This window comes from Parus major, chromosome 13, assembly GCF_001522545.3.
Source record: "Parus major isolate Abel chromosome 13, Parus_major1.1, whole genome shotgun sequence".
NCBI classification, from domain to species: Eukaryota; Metazoa; Chordata; class Aves; order Passeriformes; family Paridae; genus Parus; species Parus major.
This window is the reverse complement of record NC_031782.1, coordinates 13,963,954-13,987,458: the sequence shown is the minus strand read 5'-3', so window position 1 is coordinate 13,987,458 and position 23,505 is coordinate 13,963,954. Positions and strand designations below refer to the sequence as shown.

Here is a 23,505-nt window from a genome sequence, read left to right as displayed (position 1 = left end):
CTTGCAGCAGCTCGTTTCCACTCACTCATCCTTCATTTTGTTTTGGCCATTGTACCACAGGGTGGGCAGACAAAAAGAAAATGTAAAATGTAGGTGATCAGGTCCAAGAACAAACTTCTTGTTCTTACTCAAACACAGCAGAGGGCTGTGTGCATTTCGAGGCAATATAAACTACTTTTGGAAGTAGTCACAGTTAAAATTCTACAGAAACCTTAGACTCCATGAAAGACAAAGCTGGCAGTGCTTTGTGCACATTGCTGTTAATTTTGCAGCAGTTCTAATAATTGACAATGGCAGTATGTGTGCCCTGCATTTCTATGGCCAGAAAACAAACCCAGGAGAGCTGCTTGGCCTGCCTGTTATACATGGACACGTTTAATTAGTGACATTAGTTTTTCTTGTTTAGTTCAAATAGCTACCACTTAACTACTGTGTTAAATGCAGGGTCACATGTATAGATTGTGTTAAGGCAATAATAAGATTTTGAAACTGGAGCAAATCAAAGTTCAGGTTGCCTGATAAATATGAATTTGTTTCTTTGGACTATATGCATATGGATTTAGATTTTAATTACATTATTGAATTCTTTTTGCAGTAGTTTTTAGCCCAGATAATTCTTCAGGGTGACACTAAAAGGGTCTCTGTCTTGAGATGAAAGACTGTTGATGGAAAACTCCTTACCTGCAGCTGTCAAGGGGGCTGGAGAGTGAACTATAAATGAGAGGATATTTTAGCAGGAGGAAGGATCATTAGGATTATCTCATAGTGGGAGCAGCTGCCTACTCTCATAAAAAATGTATTTGACCCTTGCTCATACACAAATTTCTTGTGAGATCCATTTATTTCTGGATGGTCATTACCTCTTAAAATCATCCAAACTTCTGGATGCTTGGATTGGAGCTCTGAGGTCTGGACTGTCAAAATTCAGCCACTCAGAGCTCTGATTAACATCAATGAGAGCTATGTTTAAAACACAGTGCTGTGAAACCCAGTTTTCTCCTGGTGTCCTGACAGAAGTCAGGTGATCACCCAATAAAAATATTTCAAACCCAGTATTTGAGTTTGGCAGTGTTTTGCCCACAATTGAAATGGTGATCTTATCCTGAAATTTGGCATTGTGTTTTAATATAAGGCAGTTCTGTCATCCCTGGTTACAAAATAATATTTAAAGAGGATGATGGTGTGCTTGAATTTATGGAAACTCAGACAAATTGAAATTAATTCCCATTAGAATTCAACACCTTTCTAATGGAGGGAATGATTCCACAGTAATTTTTTGCTTTCCAGGAGGGCTCCCTCAAAGTGTAAAGTCACCTGCAGAAGTTTTCAGCTGATGTCCTTTCCAACTGTATCTACCTTTGAAAATAATGACACTTAGAGATGCCACTGGAATCTCTTTCCAATACTGACTTTCCTGTGCTGTTTACAAGGTTGTGAAAGCAGGGACATGTGTAGATTTCTGTACAAGCTGACTCTGCTGTGAAGAGTTAAGAGCTAAGCCAAGCAAGTATGGAGGCATAACTCAAGAGAGAAAATTTATAGAAATGTTGCATTTTTATAAAATTTTTAGTTGTCCTAATGAACATTGCAAGTTGGTGCAAATACTTTATTTTTTCTTTATTTTTTTTAAACTTTTTGTCATCTGTAGTTAGAATTCATGGAAGTATCCATCATGGATCTTTTCAAAGACCAACCCCAATAATGTACAGTTTTTCCACATTTTTATATGTGTGTTCTGACAACTATGATGTTTTTATTTTTCCACCCAAAAGGCCAATCTTTTATGGTTTTTGTCATTTTTTACCAGGAAAAACTTTCACATTTAGCCATCTATATCTCAACATGAAGATACTTGAAGATTCTTGTGTTCCATGTACTTTGGAAATATAACTCACTATAAATAAACCAATAACTGCTACCTCTTGATAACCTCAATTAGCATAGCAAACCCATTTTATCTATGGCTAAATGTATGCATATATCAAAACCTTAAATGTAGGAATCATAACCATTTGAGTAAAATTGACATAATTGCTACAGTTTCAAAAAAATGTAATGACACTTAATGAAGCCTGAATCTAATGAATTGACTAGACTTTGTAGAAAGCAATGTCCTCATGCTACATCTTTACTCTGTGTGTAGCTTTGTCTCTTTGTGTCTAGCTTAAGCATGGTTCTAAAGGCTTAAACTCATGTTTTTCTAAATTATTTTTATGTTGTCATTAACTGACTGTATTGTCTAATCTTGAAAAAAACTGGCTTTATATTCCCAGTCTTCGAGCCATAGCAGGTTACCTCATTGCAAAAACGTAAGTCTTTGCTGATGAGAGTCTTCTCTTGGTATGTAAAAGTACTCAAAAAGTGTTTGTGTAATGGAAACTTCTAGGCAAAGGTAACTTTTGGAAATACTACTTGACCCTAAAGCTTAATTTAAAAATCTTTGAATGAATTGACATGGGTGAGCATGAAGGTGGCCAAAGAAGTGTTCATGAGGGAAAGAGATTGATAGAGTGGAGACTGAGGAGGAATAAGAACACAGTAACCTTTTACATGTTTTCTCTGCAGTTGATTTGTAGAATATTATATTCACTTGGAAATAAATGATTACTTTGTATAGTAAGAGGATCTGCAAAACTCAGAGCCTGATGTATTTTGTTGTTAAAATCTCACCCATTCATTTTTTAAAGCCATTTAATGTTTTCCTTGTGTGTCAGGTTCCCAGTCCGAGCCGCCGTCGTGCAGCGCCAGTTCCATCACCTGCCCCTCTGCCTGCACCTGCAGCAACAACGTCGTGGATTGTCGGGGAAGGGGCTTAACAGAGATCCCAGCCAACCTCCCAGAGGACATTTGGGAAATGTAAGTGCCACTCTAATGCACAGATCTTTTCCATGTCTCTCCATTTTTATTCCATTTCACAGCCTCCTGTGCGGAAGAAAGGCACGTGTTTTAAAAAGTGATCTAAGTAGCTGTCAGGTATATTGTAGTTGTCCTCTTTGATTTGTTCTTTTGATCTAAGGGCTCAAACCATTTTTAAATGTAAATTAAGATAGTTTGGTACTGTCCTACCTGAAAGCAAGATAAAGTTCTTGAGGCCTTTAAGTTCAGATTGTGTTTCCATTTTGCAAACCCAGAATTGCAGTTCTGTAGTCAGTAAATGAAAATACACAGACCTTTCTTTATTTCTAGTCAGTGATTTCCCCATGAGATGGAGAGATGTCTTTTTAGCTTGGCAGGATGCATTTATAATGAATTAGAACATCAGAGCACATTGTCCCTGCTGATTTTACCTTCTGTATCTTGTCTTCCACATTGTTATTTCTAGTTCTTTAACAGTTTTGTGACTTGTGGAATAAGATGCTGGTTTTGCAGACTTGTTTGTCATTGCTACCTTTAGGAACTGGAACCATCTATTTCTGTATCCATGACTTCATACTACTGTGGTCCTGAAATACTGTTACATTAACCATTTTGCTTGTGGTTAGTCCACAGGGAATGCAGATCAATTATTTTCTTATTTCAGTTCTTGTCATACAGAGTTTTCTGACATCCAGCCAGCTTTTGCAGTCTGTACAGTATAAATTCAAATATTTATATGGTCACAGGACTCATCCAGCTTCTTGTAGCTGTAGAAATACTGGTACACAGCAAAATTTACCATGATAAAGCACAAATTCATAAGATTGTGGAATGATCTGGGTTTGAAGCAATCCTAAAGACCATCTACCATGGGCAGGAACATCTTCCACTATCCCAGGTTGCTCCAAATTCCATCCAACCTGGCATTGAATACTTCAGGGATGGGGCAGCCACATCTTCTCTGGGCAACCTGTGCCAGAGCGTTCCCACCTTCACAGGGAGGAATTTCTTCCCAATATCCCATCTAACCCTGCCCTCTGTCAGTTTGAAGCCATTCCCTCTTGTCCTGTCACTTCAGGCCCTTGTCCAAAGTCCCTCTCCAGCTCTCCTGGAGCCCCTTTAGGCACTGGAAGGGGCTTTAAGGTTTTCCCAGAGCCTTTCCCCAGGCTGAACAGCCCCAGCTCTCTCAGCCTTTCGCAGTAGCAGAGGGGCTCCAGCCCTCTCACTGTCTGTGTGGCTGCTCCAGCAGATCCATGTCCTTCTAATGCTGTGGGCATAGGAACCCCAAGGAACGCCGTGTTCAACTAGTTCTTGTATTCCTCCCTAACTCAGTATTTTCTTGTAAGCCAAATTGCTCTGGTAAGAACCCTTGACTTACAAACTGTTCTACAAAAATGAAACACACAGCTGTTGCTCTAACGCAGTTATTAAAGGTGACCTACATTTCACTCTGTTTCAGTATTAATTAAAGATCTTTTATTCAGCCTTCCTACCTTTCTTCATTAGCATGGGTAGGCAGAACCTTCTCTGACAAAGCTGCCAACAAGTCCTAAAACTGATTTTGTAGATAAAAACCCATCATAAACCAGGAAACTCACCTGTCATGGGACAGAAAACAAGCATCATATGATGCTAATTTTCCCCCTGCCATATATGACTTAGAAGTCTGTTGTGTTACTCTATTACTCCTTGAGGTGAAGGACTTAATTTGCAAGAATGTTTGCTATTAAGTAAGCAATTTAGGAAAGCTAGAAATCTGTATCCCAGACTTGCTTTTTCATAATTTCATAAAATAGATAGCAAGAATGTAGAGAATGCAATTTGGTTTTTTTTATAAAGCTTCTTGTTCAGTTGGGAGCTGACAGCAGCAGCCAAATTGACGGAGGAAAAATGAGTTACAAGAAATTGAAGCTGAGGAATACAGACTGTGTGCCGAGTGCTACAAAAGATTCTCTGCTTACAAAGTGGTCTTCTTTTGCTTGTTAGAAGAGAAATGAACAGTTTGTGTCATAGAGAAGCACATGAGAATAAGCACAGAAAAGTTTTGCGTGACTACTTGGGTGAAAACAAAAGTCATTAAGCACCTGGAGGCATTTACTGAAAAGAAATACCAAAATGCATATGGTGTGGTGGTTTGCTGGTACATGAACAAAAGAGTCATTCTGCTACATTGGGTCAGCATCTACAACAAAAGCAGGGGTTGGAGTTATTTAGAAAGAGAAAGTGCATGCAAGGTAAATAGGGAACATGGTGTGAGTGCAGAATGGGCTTGGCACTGGAGAGGTGTAGGCAAGGAGGGGTGACCAACTGAGAGGGCACAAAGTCTCCAAAGATTCTGTTTTTCTGCTCAGACTTGATCACAACCTTGCAGCCAGAGCCTGTCAAACTGATAGCTCGGCCCACAGAGCCAGCAAAGGCAGGGGACAGCAGAGACCTCCCAGCTGTGGGAGCCTGGGAGGGGGTTGCGACAAACACATGGAGCAGCTTTCCCTCAGCACTTGGTTTGGGCTGCTCCTGGCTCAGGACATGGTCTGGATAGATCCTTTCTCAGTCATTAGTGATTCCCTGGCATAAATCAGCCCAAGGACAGCTTTCCTGCATGGGCAAATGTGGGCACTGGGGGTAAGGGCACTGCCAGCCCTGGCTGTAGTGTTTCAAGCAATATTTACTTCAATGTGCTGCCTGCCACATTTGTTTGATGCCTCCCAGTCATGGACAGGTATCAGTAACTCCCTATTAATCTTTTCCCACCTCACATCACTCTTCCTCTGCTCCTTCTTTCGAATGAAGTTTTCATGCTGTTTTTCTGCCTCAGACTGATGCACTCATTTTTTATTTGTCACTGCAAGCAAGGCTGTATTTTAGGATGTGAATTCTGGGCAGCTGTTGTCTGAGAATTTGGTACACTTTAAAACAGTGCAGGGAACCCCACTTGTGCCTTTGTGTTTGGTAATAGTGCAAGGCATTCCTGAGTGAAAGCAGGGCACAGCTCCAAAAAGGCAGGACACAGACCCCTCCTGCTGCCAGCGTGCCTGGAGGCAGATGCTGGAGCAACCACTGGCACTGGGTGCTGCTTCTCTGAAGGATCTGATTGCTTAAAAGAAGGAATTAATTACATGCTAAAGCTAGAGGCTGGATTGTGGTTGGGACAGATGCTTGAGAGAATGTAAACAAGCTGGGCCCAGAACAGAAACCCATGGGAAAAGAAGGGTGAACTCAAATGAGGAAACAACCAAACACATGAGAAGAAGAACTGGGAACAAAGAAAACTGAGACAGGGTGAGCAGAGGGCTGTGACTCTGAGAAAGTCAGGAATATTTGGTGATAAGGCCTGAGATAGGTGGCACTGCTATGTAGGGGGGACTGTGGGGATGTGGCAGGAGGGCTGGGACACTGGGGCTGGGCAGGCTGAGGGGGCAGGACAGAGGGACACGGAGAAAGGTGGAGCCAAGGGGTCTCTCCCCATTAGAAAGGACATTCACCTTGGAGCCTTCCTGCCTCCTCACCATGTACTTGGGAAACCCAACAACAATCAGAGTGCCTGTCCCTGTGTATTAGGGACTGTGTAGGTTCACATTAACTATTAAACTACACAGAGAGGTCCTGTTGGCACTGCTGCTGTTCCAGTTACAGGGGTCTGGGACTCACACTTCTGTTACACTTCAGTGTCCTTGTGATGGAATTAGTAATTCTAGCTTTTGGGTTCAAGGCCACTAAATTAAACATTTTTTTCTTTTAAAGTAAAAAGAAATAAATCAGAAAATGCTAGAATATGCCATAGTGTTTATAGCTGCAGTCATCATTTGAAGCTTTTGTATATATTTGTGGTGGTATTCACTTTAACAACAGCATAGTCTCATGCCACTGTTGTAAGCTTGGATTCATTTCTTGTTGTCTAGGGATGCACCAGGGATGTGTAGGGAGGGAGCCTGTGTATATAGATAGGGTCTGTTCCCTTTTTGCAGAAACAGGAAAATTGTAAAATGGGGACTGTGGGGAAGATAATCTCATGAATGCTGTTCAGAGAATTGGGTTGTGTCTCTTGCCAGTGGTTTTATTAATTGATTCTGGTCAAGTGACTTGCACAAACTTTCCTTGGGTGGCCACTGGTGATGTAATCTCAGGTTCTGGCTGACTCAGCTGAGACATTCAGAAGTGTTGAGGACTCACAGCTGCAGCAAAAGTCAACAGGCGCTGTGCTTTGAACACTTTGTTCTGTGCAATGCTAATTACTCTGAAAAGCCACGTCTCAGTCATCTGCAGACTTATAAATCAAGGTCCAGAATGTAAAGTATATCCTTAAATCTTGAAACAGATCTGAGATCTGTTAACATGAAGTTTGCTTCACCACTGTTACTTGACCTGTACCATACTCTGTGTCTGCTGAGTTAAGAGAAATAGAATTGAAGGAGCCAAAAGTGAAGCTGGGTAGGATGTGGCTGAATCAGAAATGAGGCCCATTTGTTTAAATGCTGATGCAATTGCTCCAGGCAGTAAAGAGACTGCCAGTCCCTGAAGGAAAAGTGCAGTTTAGGCACCCATGGAGTGATAATAAGTGAGATAATAACCACAGCTTCCTCTGACAGCTGAGCAGAACAAACTGGGATGGCAGCCCTTCCACCAGCACCTAGGTGGCCATTTCAGTCACTTGTTCTACATGGTTTAGTTTAGCATTTTCACTTCTGATAGCTGAATTGGTGGCTGATGTTTTTGTAGGTATGAGTAGTACATGATTTTGGTGCAGAATTTCTGCCTCTAGGAAAAATTCTAGAGTTTGAGCACAGGAAAACTGTAATGTTTGTTTTCTCCTGGTTCTGGCAAAATGAAGACAAACCTAATTTTCTGCAAGATGATCACTTTGTAATGGAATGTTCTACTTGTTCTACCTTTACTGAATGGTTTCCTGATAAATCTAATGTCATGAGGGTACCACTGTGCTGGGCAGGGTTGCAAACCTGTAGGCAGACAAGTTTGCTGTGTTTGTTGTTTCAGGAATTGGCTCAGGAAGTAATTGTGCCTTCTCTGTTCTTCAGGACCTGCAGAAATGTGTATTTCAGGTCAGCTAGGACTTCAGCTGGGACTCCTTAGGAAGCTTTTGTGATTTGAAGAAGGTGATGAACCAATTCTAGGCATTTAAATTACTTGTATATTCAAAATGAATTTTCTTCCAATTAAAACAAAGTCAGAAAAGCTATTATAGAAAGATTGAGCACAAGTAACTATTCATTATATTAAGAATAATTTTTTTGTTATATAAATCATAAATTAACCATACGACAGCATTTTTGTATTTATTAACAACTGGCTTTGAAGTTCTCAGTTTCATAAAGGCAAGAGGTTTTTCTCTTATCAAGAATATAAGTGTGTAGAAACTAAACTTCATGGATAAAGGAATGACAGTTTTTCATTTAACTTTGTTCTTCCTCCTGAAAGAAAATTATAATAATTTTCCCAGGCTTCCAGTAAATACTGCAGCTGAAGCCAGCACAGTATTTTTGAACACTGCAATAAATGCTCCATAATTGCCTCTGGTGGCAAGTTCTCTGGCTGGGGAATCAGCTTGGCTCCTGTAGTTGAATCATATAATGTGATTTTCATTCACTGCTGTAAATTGGCTCTGGACAGCTTCTCATTTCTAACCTGACTACTATTTTCTGGATCTCACCAGGCAAACTGTGTCTTGCATTCTACAGAAGTTTATTTTTCAGGCCAAAAATAAGTAGAAAATCTTTTGTTGCGTTCAAAACACAAAAATAATAAAGAAATAATAAATAAAATATTTTAGATTGATAGTGGAGAAAATACAAATATATGGAAAATTATAAGAATAAAGGTGTCTTCTGTGCAGATAGAAGGAAAACAGAAAGCTGCATTTCACAATTTTAGAAACAAGCAGCAACAGCAGGGAGTTTCTGCGGCAAGATCAAGGCAGATTTATTTCTTACATCTTTACTTTTATTTCTGAAGTTGTATAGCTAATGTCATCTGCAGGCACAAGAAGATGGGTTTGTTTTGATAAATCTAGATTTCATACACATGGCAATTTTCATTTCAGCCATATCAATTTTTACCTTCTTCACTGCTTTTTGTAATTGGGAGATTTCTTTTAGAAAAGAAGTTATGTACAAGTTGATTTACTCAGGCAAGCTGTGTAAACTTAAAAGGTTTGTAGGTTTGAGATTATTTTAGTTTTTAGTTTGGATTTAGTTTTTTGGGGGTTTGTGTGTGTGTGTAGTCTCTTTTTCCCAGAGACATCATTTCAGTTCAGTATAAACATAAATTAATAATTACTAATAAAAATTAATGATAGAACCAAAAAGGCATATATATTTTACCTTATACAAATTTCACAGCAAAGCTCCTGTGTTGCCAAGCAAAATAAAGAGATTGCAATATATAATGAGTATATATGTTTTTAAAGCTGATTAAGAAAAGGAAAAGCAATTACAGAAAATAAAATAGAGTGCATAAAATCACAACTTTGACATAAAATATACTAATCAGATTTTGTACTGGATGAAATACTAGTTGTCTTTTGGCTAACACATGTTCTGTTTATTTTGCTTTAAAAGACTGTGAAAATAAGAGGATTTGAGGAATGGTATTGTCAAATGACAGAATCTGTTGAGAAAATATTACAGGTGGCAGAATTTCAAATACCAGAAAGCTACTTAATTTTTCTGCTAATTTCTGGTGTTCCACCTTTTCCTTGTCAGTATTGTAAATGGGCAGTAAAAACAGATGTTGCTGAATGTACAGAGCTCTTAAAAATAAGTTAAATTAGGGATTTAAAAAAAAAAAAAACTTTTTATCTTTTCTGTTAGCTTACTTTAATTTTCACTAAGTCTAAAATTTTGTGTTACAACTTAACAATAAAATGCAACTTGACAAATAAAATGGAAATCTGATTAAAATCCTCAGATGCCTGAGCTAGTTAAAGCATTGTGAGAAAATGTGGGAAGTGGATCAGGGATGGAAGTTTCTTGAAATAATTGGAAGCCAACAGAGGGTGGTCAGGACTGACCTCCTCAAGCAATAATTAAATAACAATGTGATGTGTTTAGAGGTTGGTCTTTCTGGGACCTCACAGAGTTTCTCAGTGAAGCAAATATTCTGGGTCTAACTTGTTAAATACTATTCCTGCAGGTTTTTATTTATCAGATTCATCCATTGGTGAATGACTGCTTTCACATAGCTACTAGAGAAGCTCTTTATCTCCCTTCAGGGAAAATCAAAAACCCACAACAACAACAAAAAAAAAACAACCACAAAACAACCCCCTAAAAATTCCAAAAAAAAACCAGTGAAAAGTGCTCAGCAGAGTTCTGAGTGAGGCTCAGAGCAGATGCTGTGCTCTGGAAGTGAATACCAGAACTCTATGCAGCACCCTGTGGGATGGTCTCTTTGGAGCCTTCTGATCTAAAATCACTGGATCTGAACTGGAATCACTGGGAGTTGAGGGGTGGGATCTGTGTGTCTGCTGCTCACTGCAACATCTCACAAACACCAACGCTCATGAGCTCATGTGCTGGGCAAAGGAGGTATGGAATTGCCAGCAGGGAGCTGGAAATTGCCAAATCTCTCCAATTTAAGGACTCTGTTTCCTGCATTTGTGTTCACAGCCACAGGCCTGCCTAGAGGTAAAATCCTGATCCTGAGTCCACATGACCCAGTAAAGTCAGCTGAGATGGGAAATTACCTGTCTAGTCTAGAATCAGGGCAGCAAGGCATGATTGTATATTCTGTCCCCAAAACAGCTTCTGATTAACCCTGAACATCCTCACAGGGGACATCACAACCAGGCACAGCCCAGCAGCAGCTCCTGCAGCTGTGGGATTGCAGTGGGAGGGAGCTCAGGGCTCAGCCTGCACTCACACCATGGCATACAGAAATGAAAATATATGAATGAGACCTTACAATGAAAGGTGATGAGAAGGGCCAAAAATTCCCACCACATATGTGGAGTATCACAGTGGTAGATGGAGAAACTTTGAGGTTTGGCAGAACAATGTTTCATTCTGGTGTTAATGTGGTTAGAGAGACATTGGTGTTTTGTCAAAAGATGTTTTGTGAAATACCAGTCTGCGGATTTCTCTGGTGTTTCCTGTTTGTCTGTGCTATATTTAATGCAAAATTAACATGCTACAAGAGAGGAGATGGATTCCTAATGTGGCTGCCATCACAAATTCAGTGGTTACCAGCTGATGCCTGAGCAACTGCTCAGCTCCACAGCTGAAACGAAATTCACTGCAGTGTATCAGAAGATCCAATGTCACTAGCACTGCTTTTAGAATAACACCATGGTATCAGGGAACATATCAGAACATCTGTTTTCATTCTGAAAGATGTCTTTTGGTGAGCAGAATTATCTGTGTAACTTCCTAAGTAGATTTATGTTGACAAGTCACTTCACTGCTGATAGGATTTTGTCTCTTGAAGATCTGCCCTCGGGTGAGTTGTTAGGAAGCAGTCCTGTCTGGAACTACAGCAGGAGCCCGACAGCTAGACCCTGAAAATCAACACCAAAGGGAATATGAAGGGAAACTCCAGTTGTCACCTTGTATTAATACAGGTGGATGGTTTACTGGCTCTCAGCTCTCCATTTCCTAAGGCAAACTACATAAGAGGGATTTATAATGCATATTATTAATTTTATTTGGAAGCCATTCAGGTGCTGTGATGAAAGGCAGCACTATCAACATCTTGCAGGATCATATGTTTTTAGGGGTCTTGTAGTGTGGTAGAGTCTGGCTGGGGTGGAGGGTGAAGGCTTTAACTGTTCAAACAAGCAGTAAGCACAGACATTTAAAATCCTCTGTGTCCTGCCATCCCAAAGCACTTTGTTTTCTACCTGGGGACTGAGTGGTGAGAGACACAAAAAGCTATTCCCTGGGATGTAGGTCCATGAGCACGTCCTGAAGCAGCAGAACTGCAGGTTTTGGCCTTGCAATGTGGCTGTTGCATGTTTTGCTGCTGGATGAGCCCCAGGTCGTGACTGTGACTGCAGGGCAGGATTCCTCCCTTCTCTCCCAACCAGGGCTAATACTTCAGTGTTCAGCAGCTACCACACATGTTGTGCATGCTAGGAATAAAGCTAGTATTTCAGATGAAGAGGCAAGAAAGGCGTCAGGGCAGGGATCAGATCCAGCTTGTATCTGCAGTAAGACCATGTATGATGGTGATTTATTTAGTATGATTTATTCACCTTGAATACACCCGTGGACTTTTCTTCATCAGGGACCAAAATGCACAATAAGATGAGAGCCCAAATTATGAGGTAAATGTAAAGTAATGGTCCAAGTAGGTTTTTATAGTCCAGTTGTTTCAGTCCCTGGATTGATTGTGTTCCCTAGAAATTTTCTCCTTCCTAATACGAACGATTCTTCCCAGCCCTGGGTTTTGTCACCATGGTGGATGTGAACACTCCTTTCCCCAACCAGTTCCCTGCAAATCCCTTCTTATAGTGCAGGAGAAAAACAAGGATTTTGTCCTTCCCACCCCTCTTTTCACAGGCTGTGTGTGTGTCCTGCCAGGCACGGGTGTGCCACAGGTTTGTGCTGTTCTGCTGTGCTCTCTCTTCCCTTTTCTTGCAGGGTTCTTGGCTGTTTGGTTCCAGGCAGCCTGAGCAATGACAGCCCAGCAGATCCCCAACCCAGGGAACATTCTGGCACATCTGTGTCCCAGCAGGGGTCTCAGAGCCTGCCCCATGCACAGGGAGGTTTGTGACACAGCTCAGGCAGCAGCTCCTGGCACTGTTAATAGAGCATGGCTGTCTCATTTGTAGGCTCTATTCATCTGACAGCTGAGAATTATCAGCACTGATGCCTCACTCCCTCTCTTTTTCTCCAAGGTAGTGATTTGTCTATGTTATGGGTAGGTAAGCTTGACAAAACATTGCACATTAGCAGCTGAGACAATGTTTGAAATGGGAAAATTGCTAGCAAACTGCTCCATTAGAGACCCAAATAACAAATTCTTTCTTTCCCTCAATAAAAAGGAGATAGTTAAGGCCCAAATTAATACGTCTGTCTCCCTAACTCTGCAGGGGGAATCACTCTTCAAGACGAATGGCTTCATCACTCCTGAGTGTGAGCTGGTTCTGCTAAATCCCTGTTAGGCAGAGTTTTTTATCCTTTGTGTTCTGTCATCCTGGGCGTGAGCAACACAGGCGCCACAGGAGGAGGTGATGAAAAGATTTGCACCTCAGTGAACTTTGAGATGGATTAGCATGGGAATTTGAGAGCTTATTCTTTACCCTGAGATAGTATTTCATCTTTAACTGCATGGTTTCCCCGTGTTTGTTTTGTTCTTTTTTTTTCTCTGATATGTTTACTTTTTGCTCTCATTGCTGCAAAGTCATTTAAAAAAAAAGTGTGAAGAAGGAGGACTTTATCCTGTCTAGCATCATGTTATTACAAGAAAAAATGGATCTGAATCCAGTGGGCCCTCATACTTTCCAATCTCTGATGATATATTAGAGAAGAGAAAGGAAATTGTTCCTGTCCTTTGATGTTGTTGTCAAAGGCTCTAAAATAAAGCTGGGAGAGGCAGACAGAGCATTGCTGGGAGAGGAGGGGGAGATGTGCTGCAGTTCATCTCAGCACTCAGCTGGCAGCAGGTGACATGGCACAGCCACCAGGGGAACAGAGGAGGAACAAAAACCACTGGGAGTTTGGACACAGCAAATTCACTTTATCAGTTTTGTGAATTCCGCTTGGCGAGTCTCTTAAATAGATCTGAGTATGAAATACCACAGGAGAATCAGGAAAAACTTTATTGAGTTGTAACAACCTCTAATGGGGGGGGTGGGGGGTAGTAGTTTAAATTTTCAAAATTTAGCCTTTTAGGACTGTGTGTCTTGTACAGATTTCTCAAATGTATTGTAAAATTATTTCATAGTATATTCTGGTAATACCCCCAAAATAATGAACTCCCAGATGTTGCTTTGCATTAGCACAGATGGTTTTATAGTGTATGACAGCACTCCATACTATAGGGATAGACCATAAAAACCACAGTTTTCCAAAGGTCATCTTCTAGGTAACCTAGGTAATCTTCTCTGTAATGAAATGTGGCTGTAAAATTTACACTTTGTCATTTTTTGGAGGAAAAAGGACAACATTAGGTAACGGTGCTGCTTTTCACTTAATTTCAAAGGTGGCATCCCTAGCAGTTTCCCATTATATGGTTTCTAATTAGGGCTTCATCACCCTGTAATTGCCAACACCCCTTCTGGCAGAACCTAGAATTTCTTGAGATTTTTAATCATCTGCTCTATTCAATGTGTCTTGAGCTAAATGAGATGAAAGAGTAAAGTATAAATACAAACAAGGTCTTTTCTGTTATTTTACTTGTGAACTGTATTGTGTTTTTCAGGCTATGTCTGCCATTCTATATGCAGGTATTCTATACACAGATATAGAATATTCTATTCTACATGCATTTATGTAGAAAGTAACTAGAAGTCAAATTAGTGTTTCATTCTGTTAAAGCACAGGGTTATTTAGTGCAGCACTGGGCTGAGGGCTGTGCTTTGTGCCCAAGTTGGAGCCCACCTGCCCACACACCCTAATGAGAGCCCTTGGTGCTCCTCTGGTACCTCTGCAAGGTGCAGTGCACTGGGCAGAATGTGTTATGGGCATTCTTTAATTTTTCATTTGCCAAGGGCTTCATGGAATAAAAAAGTGTCAGGTGCTGTGGAATATAGCAGCAGATGACAAGAGCCTTGTCCATCTATTTCTGAACAGGCCATCCCCTCCAGATCTTGTAGGAAAGGGTGAAGAGTTCACTAGGGAGCTTAGAATGCAACTCTAAATAATTTCTGCTCTTACTCTGCTTTTTCTAGAAATTTCTTTATTTTATTTTATTTTATTTTACTGTGTTTTATTTTATTGTATTTTATTTTATTGCATTTCATTGTATTTTATTGTATTGTATTTATTTTATTTTTTATATTTTATTTTATTTTTTTTTTAAAAAAATTTATTACTTGGCACCTGTGTCTATCCCAATTTTGGATATTTTTTTCACCCTATGGGGGGAGAAAACTGTGTATATTTCCACCCTTGAGTCACTAAAATTGCCTTGGAATTTTGCTTGTAAAAGGCTACATCCCTGTGTATTCCCCCCATCCCTGTATTTGGGGTTCCCATTAAGGACTGCCTGCTAGCCTGGTGTGCAGGATGGGTGAACCCCCAGTTTCCATCCCCAGGGCCAGGAAATGGGGCAGGCAGGACCCTCTTTTGTTCCTAGAAGTGCCTGCACAGAAACACTTGGGAGGAATTAAACACCCGACTGGCAAGCTGACAAAAAGCCTTTATGGGAAGAGTGTGTGCTGCTAATTCTGGTGACAAACACCCAACAATAGTGGCGTGCTGGAGCTCACAGCAATTTGCATTTCACTGTGGACTTGCCAGAAATGAAGCTGTTATATTTAGACCAACTGGAAGGGAAATCTCAGACACTAATTCAAATCACAAAACAAGGAATAGAATTAACTCTGATCACAACCTTTAAAAAATAGGTGGCTACAGATACAAAAGAGGGCGAGCACATTGGCTGTACAAGCTGACTGTGCAAATATCAAAATATTTGTACTTAAATAGCTTCTTGGAGTAGAAATTAGATGGTAAATTATCTTACTTTCAAGGGGAATTTTTTGTTTTGCTTATGAAAGTACAGATCACCAGAGGGACAGAGAGCTTACACATTTTTTTCTACTATTCCCTCCTAGTTTCTACTTTATATTCTACTATATTCTCCTCTCATCCTGTGTTCCCTAGTACTTTACAAACCTTGATTTACTTCTCTCTTCTTCCATTTTACTTTATTGCCGTTCCTGGTTCTAAAGGTTTTTTTTCTCCCCTCTGCATTGCTGCAGCAACTTGAAATGACTGGAGTGCCTCATTCCATCATTCCAATATGTTTTTGTATTTCAATTCTAAGCCATTTTCAACCACAGATTTTTTACTATTTAAACTGTTGCTTTTTAGGATACTTGAGGGAAAAAAAAATACACAACATTTCAATAACAAGTAAGAGCATGGTAAAACCACACTTTGGTCTCAGTCCCAACTGAGCAGAAGTTCAGCTACCATGGTCAGTGGAATTTGTTGTTTGAGGATCCACTTTTACATTTCTGATGGAGATGAACATAAAGTTCATCTGAGGAGAAGCCATTCCTTTTAGCAGGAATTCAGGGAACTTGCTGACAAATACTTGAAAGTACTAGCAGGAAGGAACAGAAATTAATCTCAGTGGTTGCTCTATGTGGTATCTTAAAGCTGCTTACATTTTATGTGAGTGATACATGCATTTATGGTACTTCAAAAAGAGTACCTCTTTCAAGCCAAATCTTAGAAATAAAACCAGCAGACTTTTCATGTAGTCTGGAACGTATTTTAGAAAAACTTAAGTGTTTGCTAGTTGGAATAGGAAGATGCAGTTCTCTTTTTTTATCATCCTTTTAATATAAAATGCTCCCCAGCCTCTTAAAAATCTGAATTCATCTTGCAATGAATTCACTTTGGTTTCTAGCATGTTCCCACAGGTTGTTGCTCCTGAATTGGTCTGATTGTGTTATTAATCTGTTTACTGAGCTGTCACAGCCTAGCCTAGCTGTCAGTTTAAACAGCTACATTCTGTTTACAACATTTAGTCAAGGAAAGCACCTGTATTTTCTATTTTCTACCTTAAGTGTAAAGTATGCCTACTATTCTTTATTAATTCATGACCCTTACAAGTGCAATTAACTTAGCTTGTGACATTTTCCTAGACCAATTTAGAAATCAAAGAGATTATTTTATTTTCCTAAGTAGTTTTCTCAGTATTTTCTCTATTTAGTGGACTTCAAAATAAAAAGATGTTTTGCATAAAACCCTGTAAAATTGCTTTATATTTATATAAAATGTGCTGTCATATTTAATGTGATATAATTTCCCTGTCCTATAGCTGTGTAGTTAACATGTACATTGCTTTGTTTGTTTTCAGACGTTTGGAGCAAAACCTCATCAAAATCATTCCCCCTGGAGCTTTCACCCAGTACAAGAAGCTTAAGAGAATGTAAGTTTTAATAAGACCAACATGCAAGAGTAATCATGAATCTTCTCACTTCAGTATCTTCATTTTAGAAACATATTGGCAATTCTGTGTTGAAATCACTGGGGATTGCACAAATCATCTCTTCAGAGTGTAAGCAACAACAGAATTTGGTTCAGGATGCCTAACAGTGCATGAAATCCTTCATAATGCTTAATTTCACTTCCTATTATAAACGATGGGATTTAATTAGTTGTTAGTCTGTTCAAACTTCAAATCTGCTTCCTCAGAAAAGATTTGAAGTTCCGTTTCTCCTCTCATCCTGTGTTCTGTGCCTGTTTGCAGCACGTCAGGGTGGCTGACCCCAGTTATAGCAGGAGTCACGTTCTTGCAGAGCTCTGAGGAGCTCTTTGCAGTGCCTTTGGTGTCCTGATGTTGAAATGGTTTGACTGTTTACAAGAAAACAAAGAATTCTGCTGGAGCTTGTTTTCTCTGTTGCTTAATCACAGTAGATACCTGGATAATTCTTCCTTTTATTACCTCTTGTGTTCTCTCTTTGGATTAAAAAAACCCTATAATCCTGATGTGTAGCAGTGTTGTCATGTAGATAACATGGGGCATTCCCCCAGTCAGGTTTTTTTTTCATTTTTGACTGATATGTGAGAGATGATGTGACAGTTCCACGATGACACAAATAATGGTAAAGCAAGTTACCCCTCCTTCTCCACAGTAGAGATATTGATGCTGCCACTGGATCAGTAACTTCCACAAGTCATTCAGATTTGTAGATCACTGCTAATGCTGCTGAAAAAACACCTTTGCAGTTCTTCTCTGATGTGAACAATACCGGAATTAAGATACTGTCAGCTCATTTCACAGAAGACACTGGATTATCAGACAGCTTTGGGAAACTGAAGTGAACTTGCAGCATACCACTGATTTAAGGGCAAAATTGCTGTTTTCCAGTCCCAATTTAGCAAATTCCTAGAGCTGAGGAACAGTAAATATAGATCTTAATATTTAACAGGTCAAATCATCAATCTCAGATGGTCTCTATTCTTCTGTCTCACTTTCAATATAGCTGTATGTATTTTTAAAGAAGTACTGTATTGGATAGTAAGATGGTAATTTCAGTGAATAATGATGGATCCCTTTTCAGTGACCTAAATTGTAACTTTTTTTATTATTAAAATCACTACATAGTTCTTTCTGAGGTATGACTAATTTTAGATTTTTGCACTGTCTTTTCATTTTTCATTGATTGGTGAACTCTAGTTTTATGGGAGTTGACCAAAAAATATTCTTTAATGTAGATGGCTGCCCTATCCAACATAGCACTTACTTGTGATGTGAAATGATTTATGTTAAAATTTCACAGATGAATTCCATTATGAAATAATAAGTTATTGTGCCAGATGATCTGTGCCAAAGCTTAGTTAAGGTGATGGGATCTTGTGGGAGAACTTGGGACAGAATGTCCCATAACAAACCTGATGTTTCACCATTTGTTTATCCACCTGTCTCCTTGTTAAAGTTTAGTTCCTGCTGGACAGTGAGGCTCTGGATTGGGCAAAAGTCTTGCTAAAATAATAAAATAAAACATAGCTTTATTGAGGACATTTGTTTCAGTGTTTAAAGAGATTATTGACACCATCTTTTCGAGATTCTCTGTCATGTTAACACAAAAATATACTTTGGTGTAAAGATTATATCCTAAAACAAAAGAATCCTTCTTTAGAGGAAAGGATAAGTTCAGTATCACTGAAGTTTTGTTAGGCTTTCTTCATTTCTGTCATTTTGATTTCAATGAGCAGTGCCATAGCAGGAAGATTATCAGTTTAATTAATGGATGCCCTACTGGGGGTACAAATGAAGAACATTAATATAATTGTTGTTATTATTACTATTAATTACTATAATAATATTTTATATCATTCAGAGGATAGTATTAGCATAACCCTGTAAATTGTATTGCATTTCTCTCCTTCTGGTGAATAAATATGCAAGAATGTAAGTGATAATAGTCCTCATTTGCAACTCTGTATTTTGATTCTTTACTGAGTATTTCCTGCAAAATAATGAAGTTTCCTTTCCTTAGCTAATTGGATAACTGAGATTAATTATTAAATCAGATCCACTTGTCCAACAAAATCTTGATCTGACTTAATATTATTAGGTCAAGATGATAGCAAAAAATGTATATTAATTCAAGTGTTACAGCTGCAGTTTCCTGTTTAGAATGTCTCTTCAACAACTTCCAGGATGGGAGAGTTATTTTGGTGATTACATTTAGTAAAGGAGCTGAAACCTATTCTGTCTTGGACTTGATAATAATTGCCCACATCTCCTGTCTCTGCTCTTCTTAGGCTTTTATTTAACAAGTCTGTAGAGCAAGAGTAAGAGCCAAGTACATGGAATGACTTTGAAGGATGTGGTTGCACCTCACTAACTCTGATGCTTGTAGTGGCATTTCATGTTGTCAGACTAATTTTATCACATTTTAGCAGAAAACACATTGAGTTTTCACAGGCTTCCCAGTAGCTGTGTGAAGTTGTGACATTTTTACACAGCTTCTACAAACTAAACCATATATGACATGGATTTTACTGAGTACTCTTGTCAAATGAGAACAGTCCATTTTATATGAGATAATCAAGTAATCTGTTTTTAATAATGTTAGTCAACAAAGAGAGTATTCAACCAATGCTATTTATAGTTTTGCATTTGGCTGCATCTAAAAATAAATCTGTTTTGTTTCAAAACCTTTTACAGTGAAGACATTTAAGCCACACAGTCATGTGTTACTCAGCAACTTGCAGGGTTATCCTTGCTCCCCTGGTGCAAAGTCAAAATCAATTTATGTCCCCAACTGGTGACTGAGCACAGCCACCCTCCAAGGTGTGTGCACCAACCTTTTCAGAGATTCCTGCTGTGCTGTCAGAGGTGCAGGGAGGGAGGATGAGGGGACTGATGTCATCTCTGCCTGAGTGGAAGCCTGATAATTTTATTACATTTCCACTTGAAGAGGTGCACTTTCCCTGAGTGATTCTGAGATACCCTAAACTAAGAAAATGAGCCTTATGTCATCTAAATTGTCTTAGTTGTGCAGCTAAGAAAAGCCTCATTCTGTCCTGATGTCAATGAAAGACAGAATAGGACAATCACACCAAGGCAGGCCAAACAAAGGGAGCAAAAATACAAGGAGAAAATTGGATCCCTTGCTCTGAAGTCAGAAGCTCTTCAAGTCAGAAGGAGATGGAACCTCCTTATCTGACAGCAGTGGAACCTGGGCTCTAATGGAAAGGAAATAATGTGTCTAATTATCTTCTAATGCTGATTGTAGTGCATCTGCATGAAGTGAGAGCCCAGCACGGCATTTCTGCACCTTCAGGCACCATTAGTTACACACTCATTAGTGTCTGGACATGGGGAGAGAGGGAGGATGGAAATTCTGAGATGTAGCAAATCACTAAAACAGTGAGGAAATATTTCTGTCAAAAACTAGATGCCCCTTTTCAGATGCTTGTTGTTGTTCAGCAAACTCGCCTTTTCCTGTGATTTTGGCAGATTTTAATACTTTCCTCAAGAAATAGATAGGACTGCTCCACTCCATACTTCTGCTTACTGGATAAAAAGCAACAGACAGTCTAAACAAGCTTCCCAAAACCCTGTATAAAAATAAAAATAAATGTTCCTGCTTTCACAGTGACAAATGTGGCTGCTGTAAGTTGAGCTGTGAAACCAAAACTTCTCTTGAATCCTGTCCTGCTAGGCAGGATGTTGTAACAGAAAGCATCAGTTGATTGCAGAGCAGTTCTTTATGAGCTTTAAAAAAAAACCAAGCCTTAGAAAAGTTATCAAAAATCCAGGCAAAAAAAATCCCACTTTACATGGCTAGATTTGAAAAGAGTTTGAGGACCTCATTAAAATTTTAACCAACATAATTTGTAGCTCAGAAGATGTAGAGAATGGAAAACCTCCTTACTTTCTGATTAGTAAGTTCCCATTCAAGTGATGTATTATTTAGAGTCTACTTGGATCCATAGCATGTGCCCCAGTGGAAGTATCAGTGAAGATGTACATGAAATACTGTATTGCTTCAGCTCTCAGTGAAGAGATTTGATGCTACTGATAGAAGCTGATACCAGGGAGTGCAGTGAGGTGGCTGAAGGTTGTGTCCCAGCTCAGCACCTGGTTGAACTGATGGGCACAAAGTCTGGATGACAGTGACAGTCACAATGAGGCACCCAGCTCTGAGCACCTGGGTGCCAAGTGTAGTAAATTGAGCTCCTTGTATAAAGTTACTGTGGCACAGTCTGTATTTATCTTCATGTTCTGGGCTGGTTATGATTCAAACTGAAGAATATTTTCCAAACCAGGAGCACACTTTACTTTAAAAATATAGCAGGCAATACTGAATCCCACTCAAACCACAACCAAAAAGGTGGAATTTTGCTGGGCTCCCTAGCAGGGTCTGCAGCACTCTGGGTACAACCACAATGCTGCTGAATGCAGAGCTCCACAGTTCCCCTTCACATGCTTGAAGGCTTCCTCCAGTGTCTGAACTTCACCAGATAAAGGCTGAGTGGATTTTGTGCTGCTTGTTCTTTCTAGACCACTAAAGCCCTGATCTCAGTGGAACAGTGCTGAACTCCCTGCTTTGGGATCAGGGGCTGCACACTCTGCATGATCCTCTCTGTTGTTACAAAGTTGACCTTCCATGACTGTATTTAAATGTTCAGACCAGCTTTATGCTGCTCCTCATGCTTGAGGGCCACCCCACAGGGTCACAGTGCCATTTCCACTGTCAAGGGCTTTGGGATGGTTTTATCAACATCACTGTTGCTCTTCATAAAAACCTTTTGTTAACATCCATAAAATGAAAGACTTTATTAAGAAGGGTGCTCTCTATTGAAGCCGTGGCTTGTCACACTGATTGGTGTTTTCTGATCCTTCCTGGAATTTGCCTATCTCTGCCATTACACAGTTCATCATTTCTCTGAGATTATATGATCAGTTACTTCTGTTTTTATATCAAGTGTGTTCTTCCAATAAGCTACAGCTAAAATATTTTCATTAGATTCCTGTTTACTAACATTTTTTTAATCCTTCTTTCTTTTCACAGAGACATCAGCAAGAATCAAATAACTGACATTGCACCTGATGCATTCAAAGGCTTGAAATCTCTCATTTCATTGTAAGTAGAAAATAGAGCTGAATGGGCATTTGGGGAGAGCTTGCTTGTAAGAGGAATAAAAATGATAATGTGCTGTCTGGGGAACATATGTTTCTGTGTGCAACTGCCAGCTTGTGTGAAGCATCTGATTACAAAAATGAAAAATTTTGTAAATGAAAAATGAAGTTTAGAAAGGAGGACTGTCTGCAAGTCTCTCATAAGGCAGCTGACTTCTGCACTTCATCAAATCAGTGCATTATTCAATCTGCTGTACACATGCACCTGCAGGCTGCTCCATGCACCCCTACTGCTCATGGCACACCAAAACCTCACCTCAGCTCAGGCAGGATTAGGTGTTAATCAGGGAAGAGTTGGGGAAATATTTCCATACTGGATTTTATTTCTATAGTAAAGAAATTCCACTCTCTTGGGAGTTTTCTGGTTTATTTGGGTTTTTTGTGGTGTAGGGGTTTTTTGGTTGATTTTTGTTTTGTTGGTTTTTTGAAGTTTTTTGGGTTTTTTGTGGTGGTGGGTTTTGGTTTCTCTTTTTTTCTTCAAACTAGTTAGGGAACGACCCAACCATAAGAAAATGTTTATATACCTTAGCTGTAATTACTGCTTTATTAAGCTGGAAGGGGACTAAGATATGATTTCATGCAGAAGGTGGAAGGAAGGTAAGATCTCTTGACAGCCATTTGTTTCTCTTTATACAGACACAGAACACAGAAAACTGATTTAGCACCAAGTTGAATTTACATGCAGCTGTATTTCAGCCTAGGTACCTACAGCACCATTAAACAGTTGAGCTTTTAATGGGCAAAAAGAGCAATACAAGGTCAGAAGCTGCATATTGAAGATAAATTAGAATAGAGTGGTAGAAAGCCCCATGTTGAGAGAAGAGGGAAGCACAACCTGAATGATACTTACCTGCATTAATTTTAAAACCCATATGGAAACAATTTTCTCATTCATATACATATAACCCAGCTTGGTTTTTAAAAACTGTAGCTTATTTCAACAAGATGCCATAATTTTATTTTCTGAATACTGGATAATTCTGAGAAACTGAATAATTTTTTGACTAGAAGAGTATCAGAAAGTTATTAAGTACTGAGCTTACATGTTGCAGTAAACCTCTAAGCCAGAATGCAGAAGGATTGGCCCTTTCCTGTGCCCTGAATCCAGCTGGGAGAATGCCAGAAATATATATTAAGTGTTGCTGGTGTTTGTTGAATAGTTCAGGCAGTGTTATTCAACATGCTGTGGAAATGGTCAAATCCCTCACTGCTGTCTGGAAATAATTCAGCAAGAGAGTGACATTTACTGAACGCTACAGTTTTGGCTTAGTATGAAACTGCTGCTGATGCTGCAGTGCTGCAGCTTCCTGGTGCTGGCAGAGCTCCTGCCTGGGAGTCAGCTGGACAGGCAAGACATTT

General features: G+C 39.5%; 1 protein-coding gene across 3 annotated transcripts in view; it reads left to right on the top strand.

The window, feature by feature from the left end:
- The window catches only part of SLIT3 (slit guidance ligand 3), a 465,259-nt gene that overhangs the window by 297,471 nt on the left and 144,283 nt on the right, over nucleotides 1-23,505 (top strand). For all 3 annotated transcript variants that reach the window (XM_019008182.2, XM_015642087.3, XM_015642086.3), the window contains 3 exons: nucleotides 2,715-2,856; nucleotides 16,846-16,917; nucleotides 22,019-22,090. In XM_019008182.2, coding sequence (XP_018863727.1) covers nucleotides 2,715-2,856; nucleotides 16,846-16,917; nucleotides 22,019-22,090 — 286 coding nt within the window. The remainder of the gene's footprint in view (nucleotides 1-2,714; nucleotides 2,857-16,845; nucleotides 16,918-22,018; nucleotides 22,091-23,505) is intronic.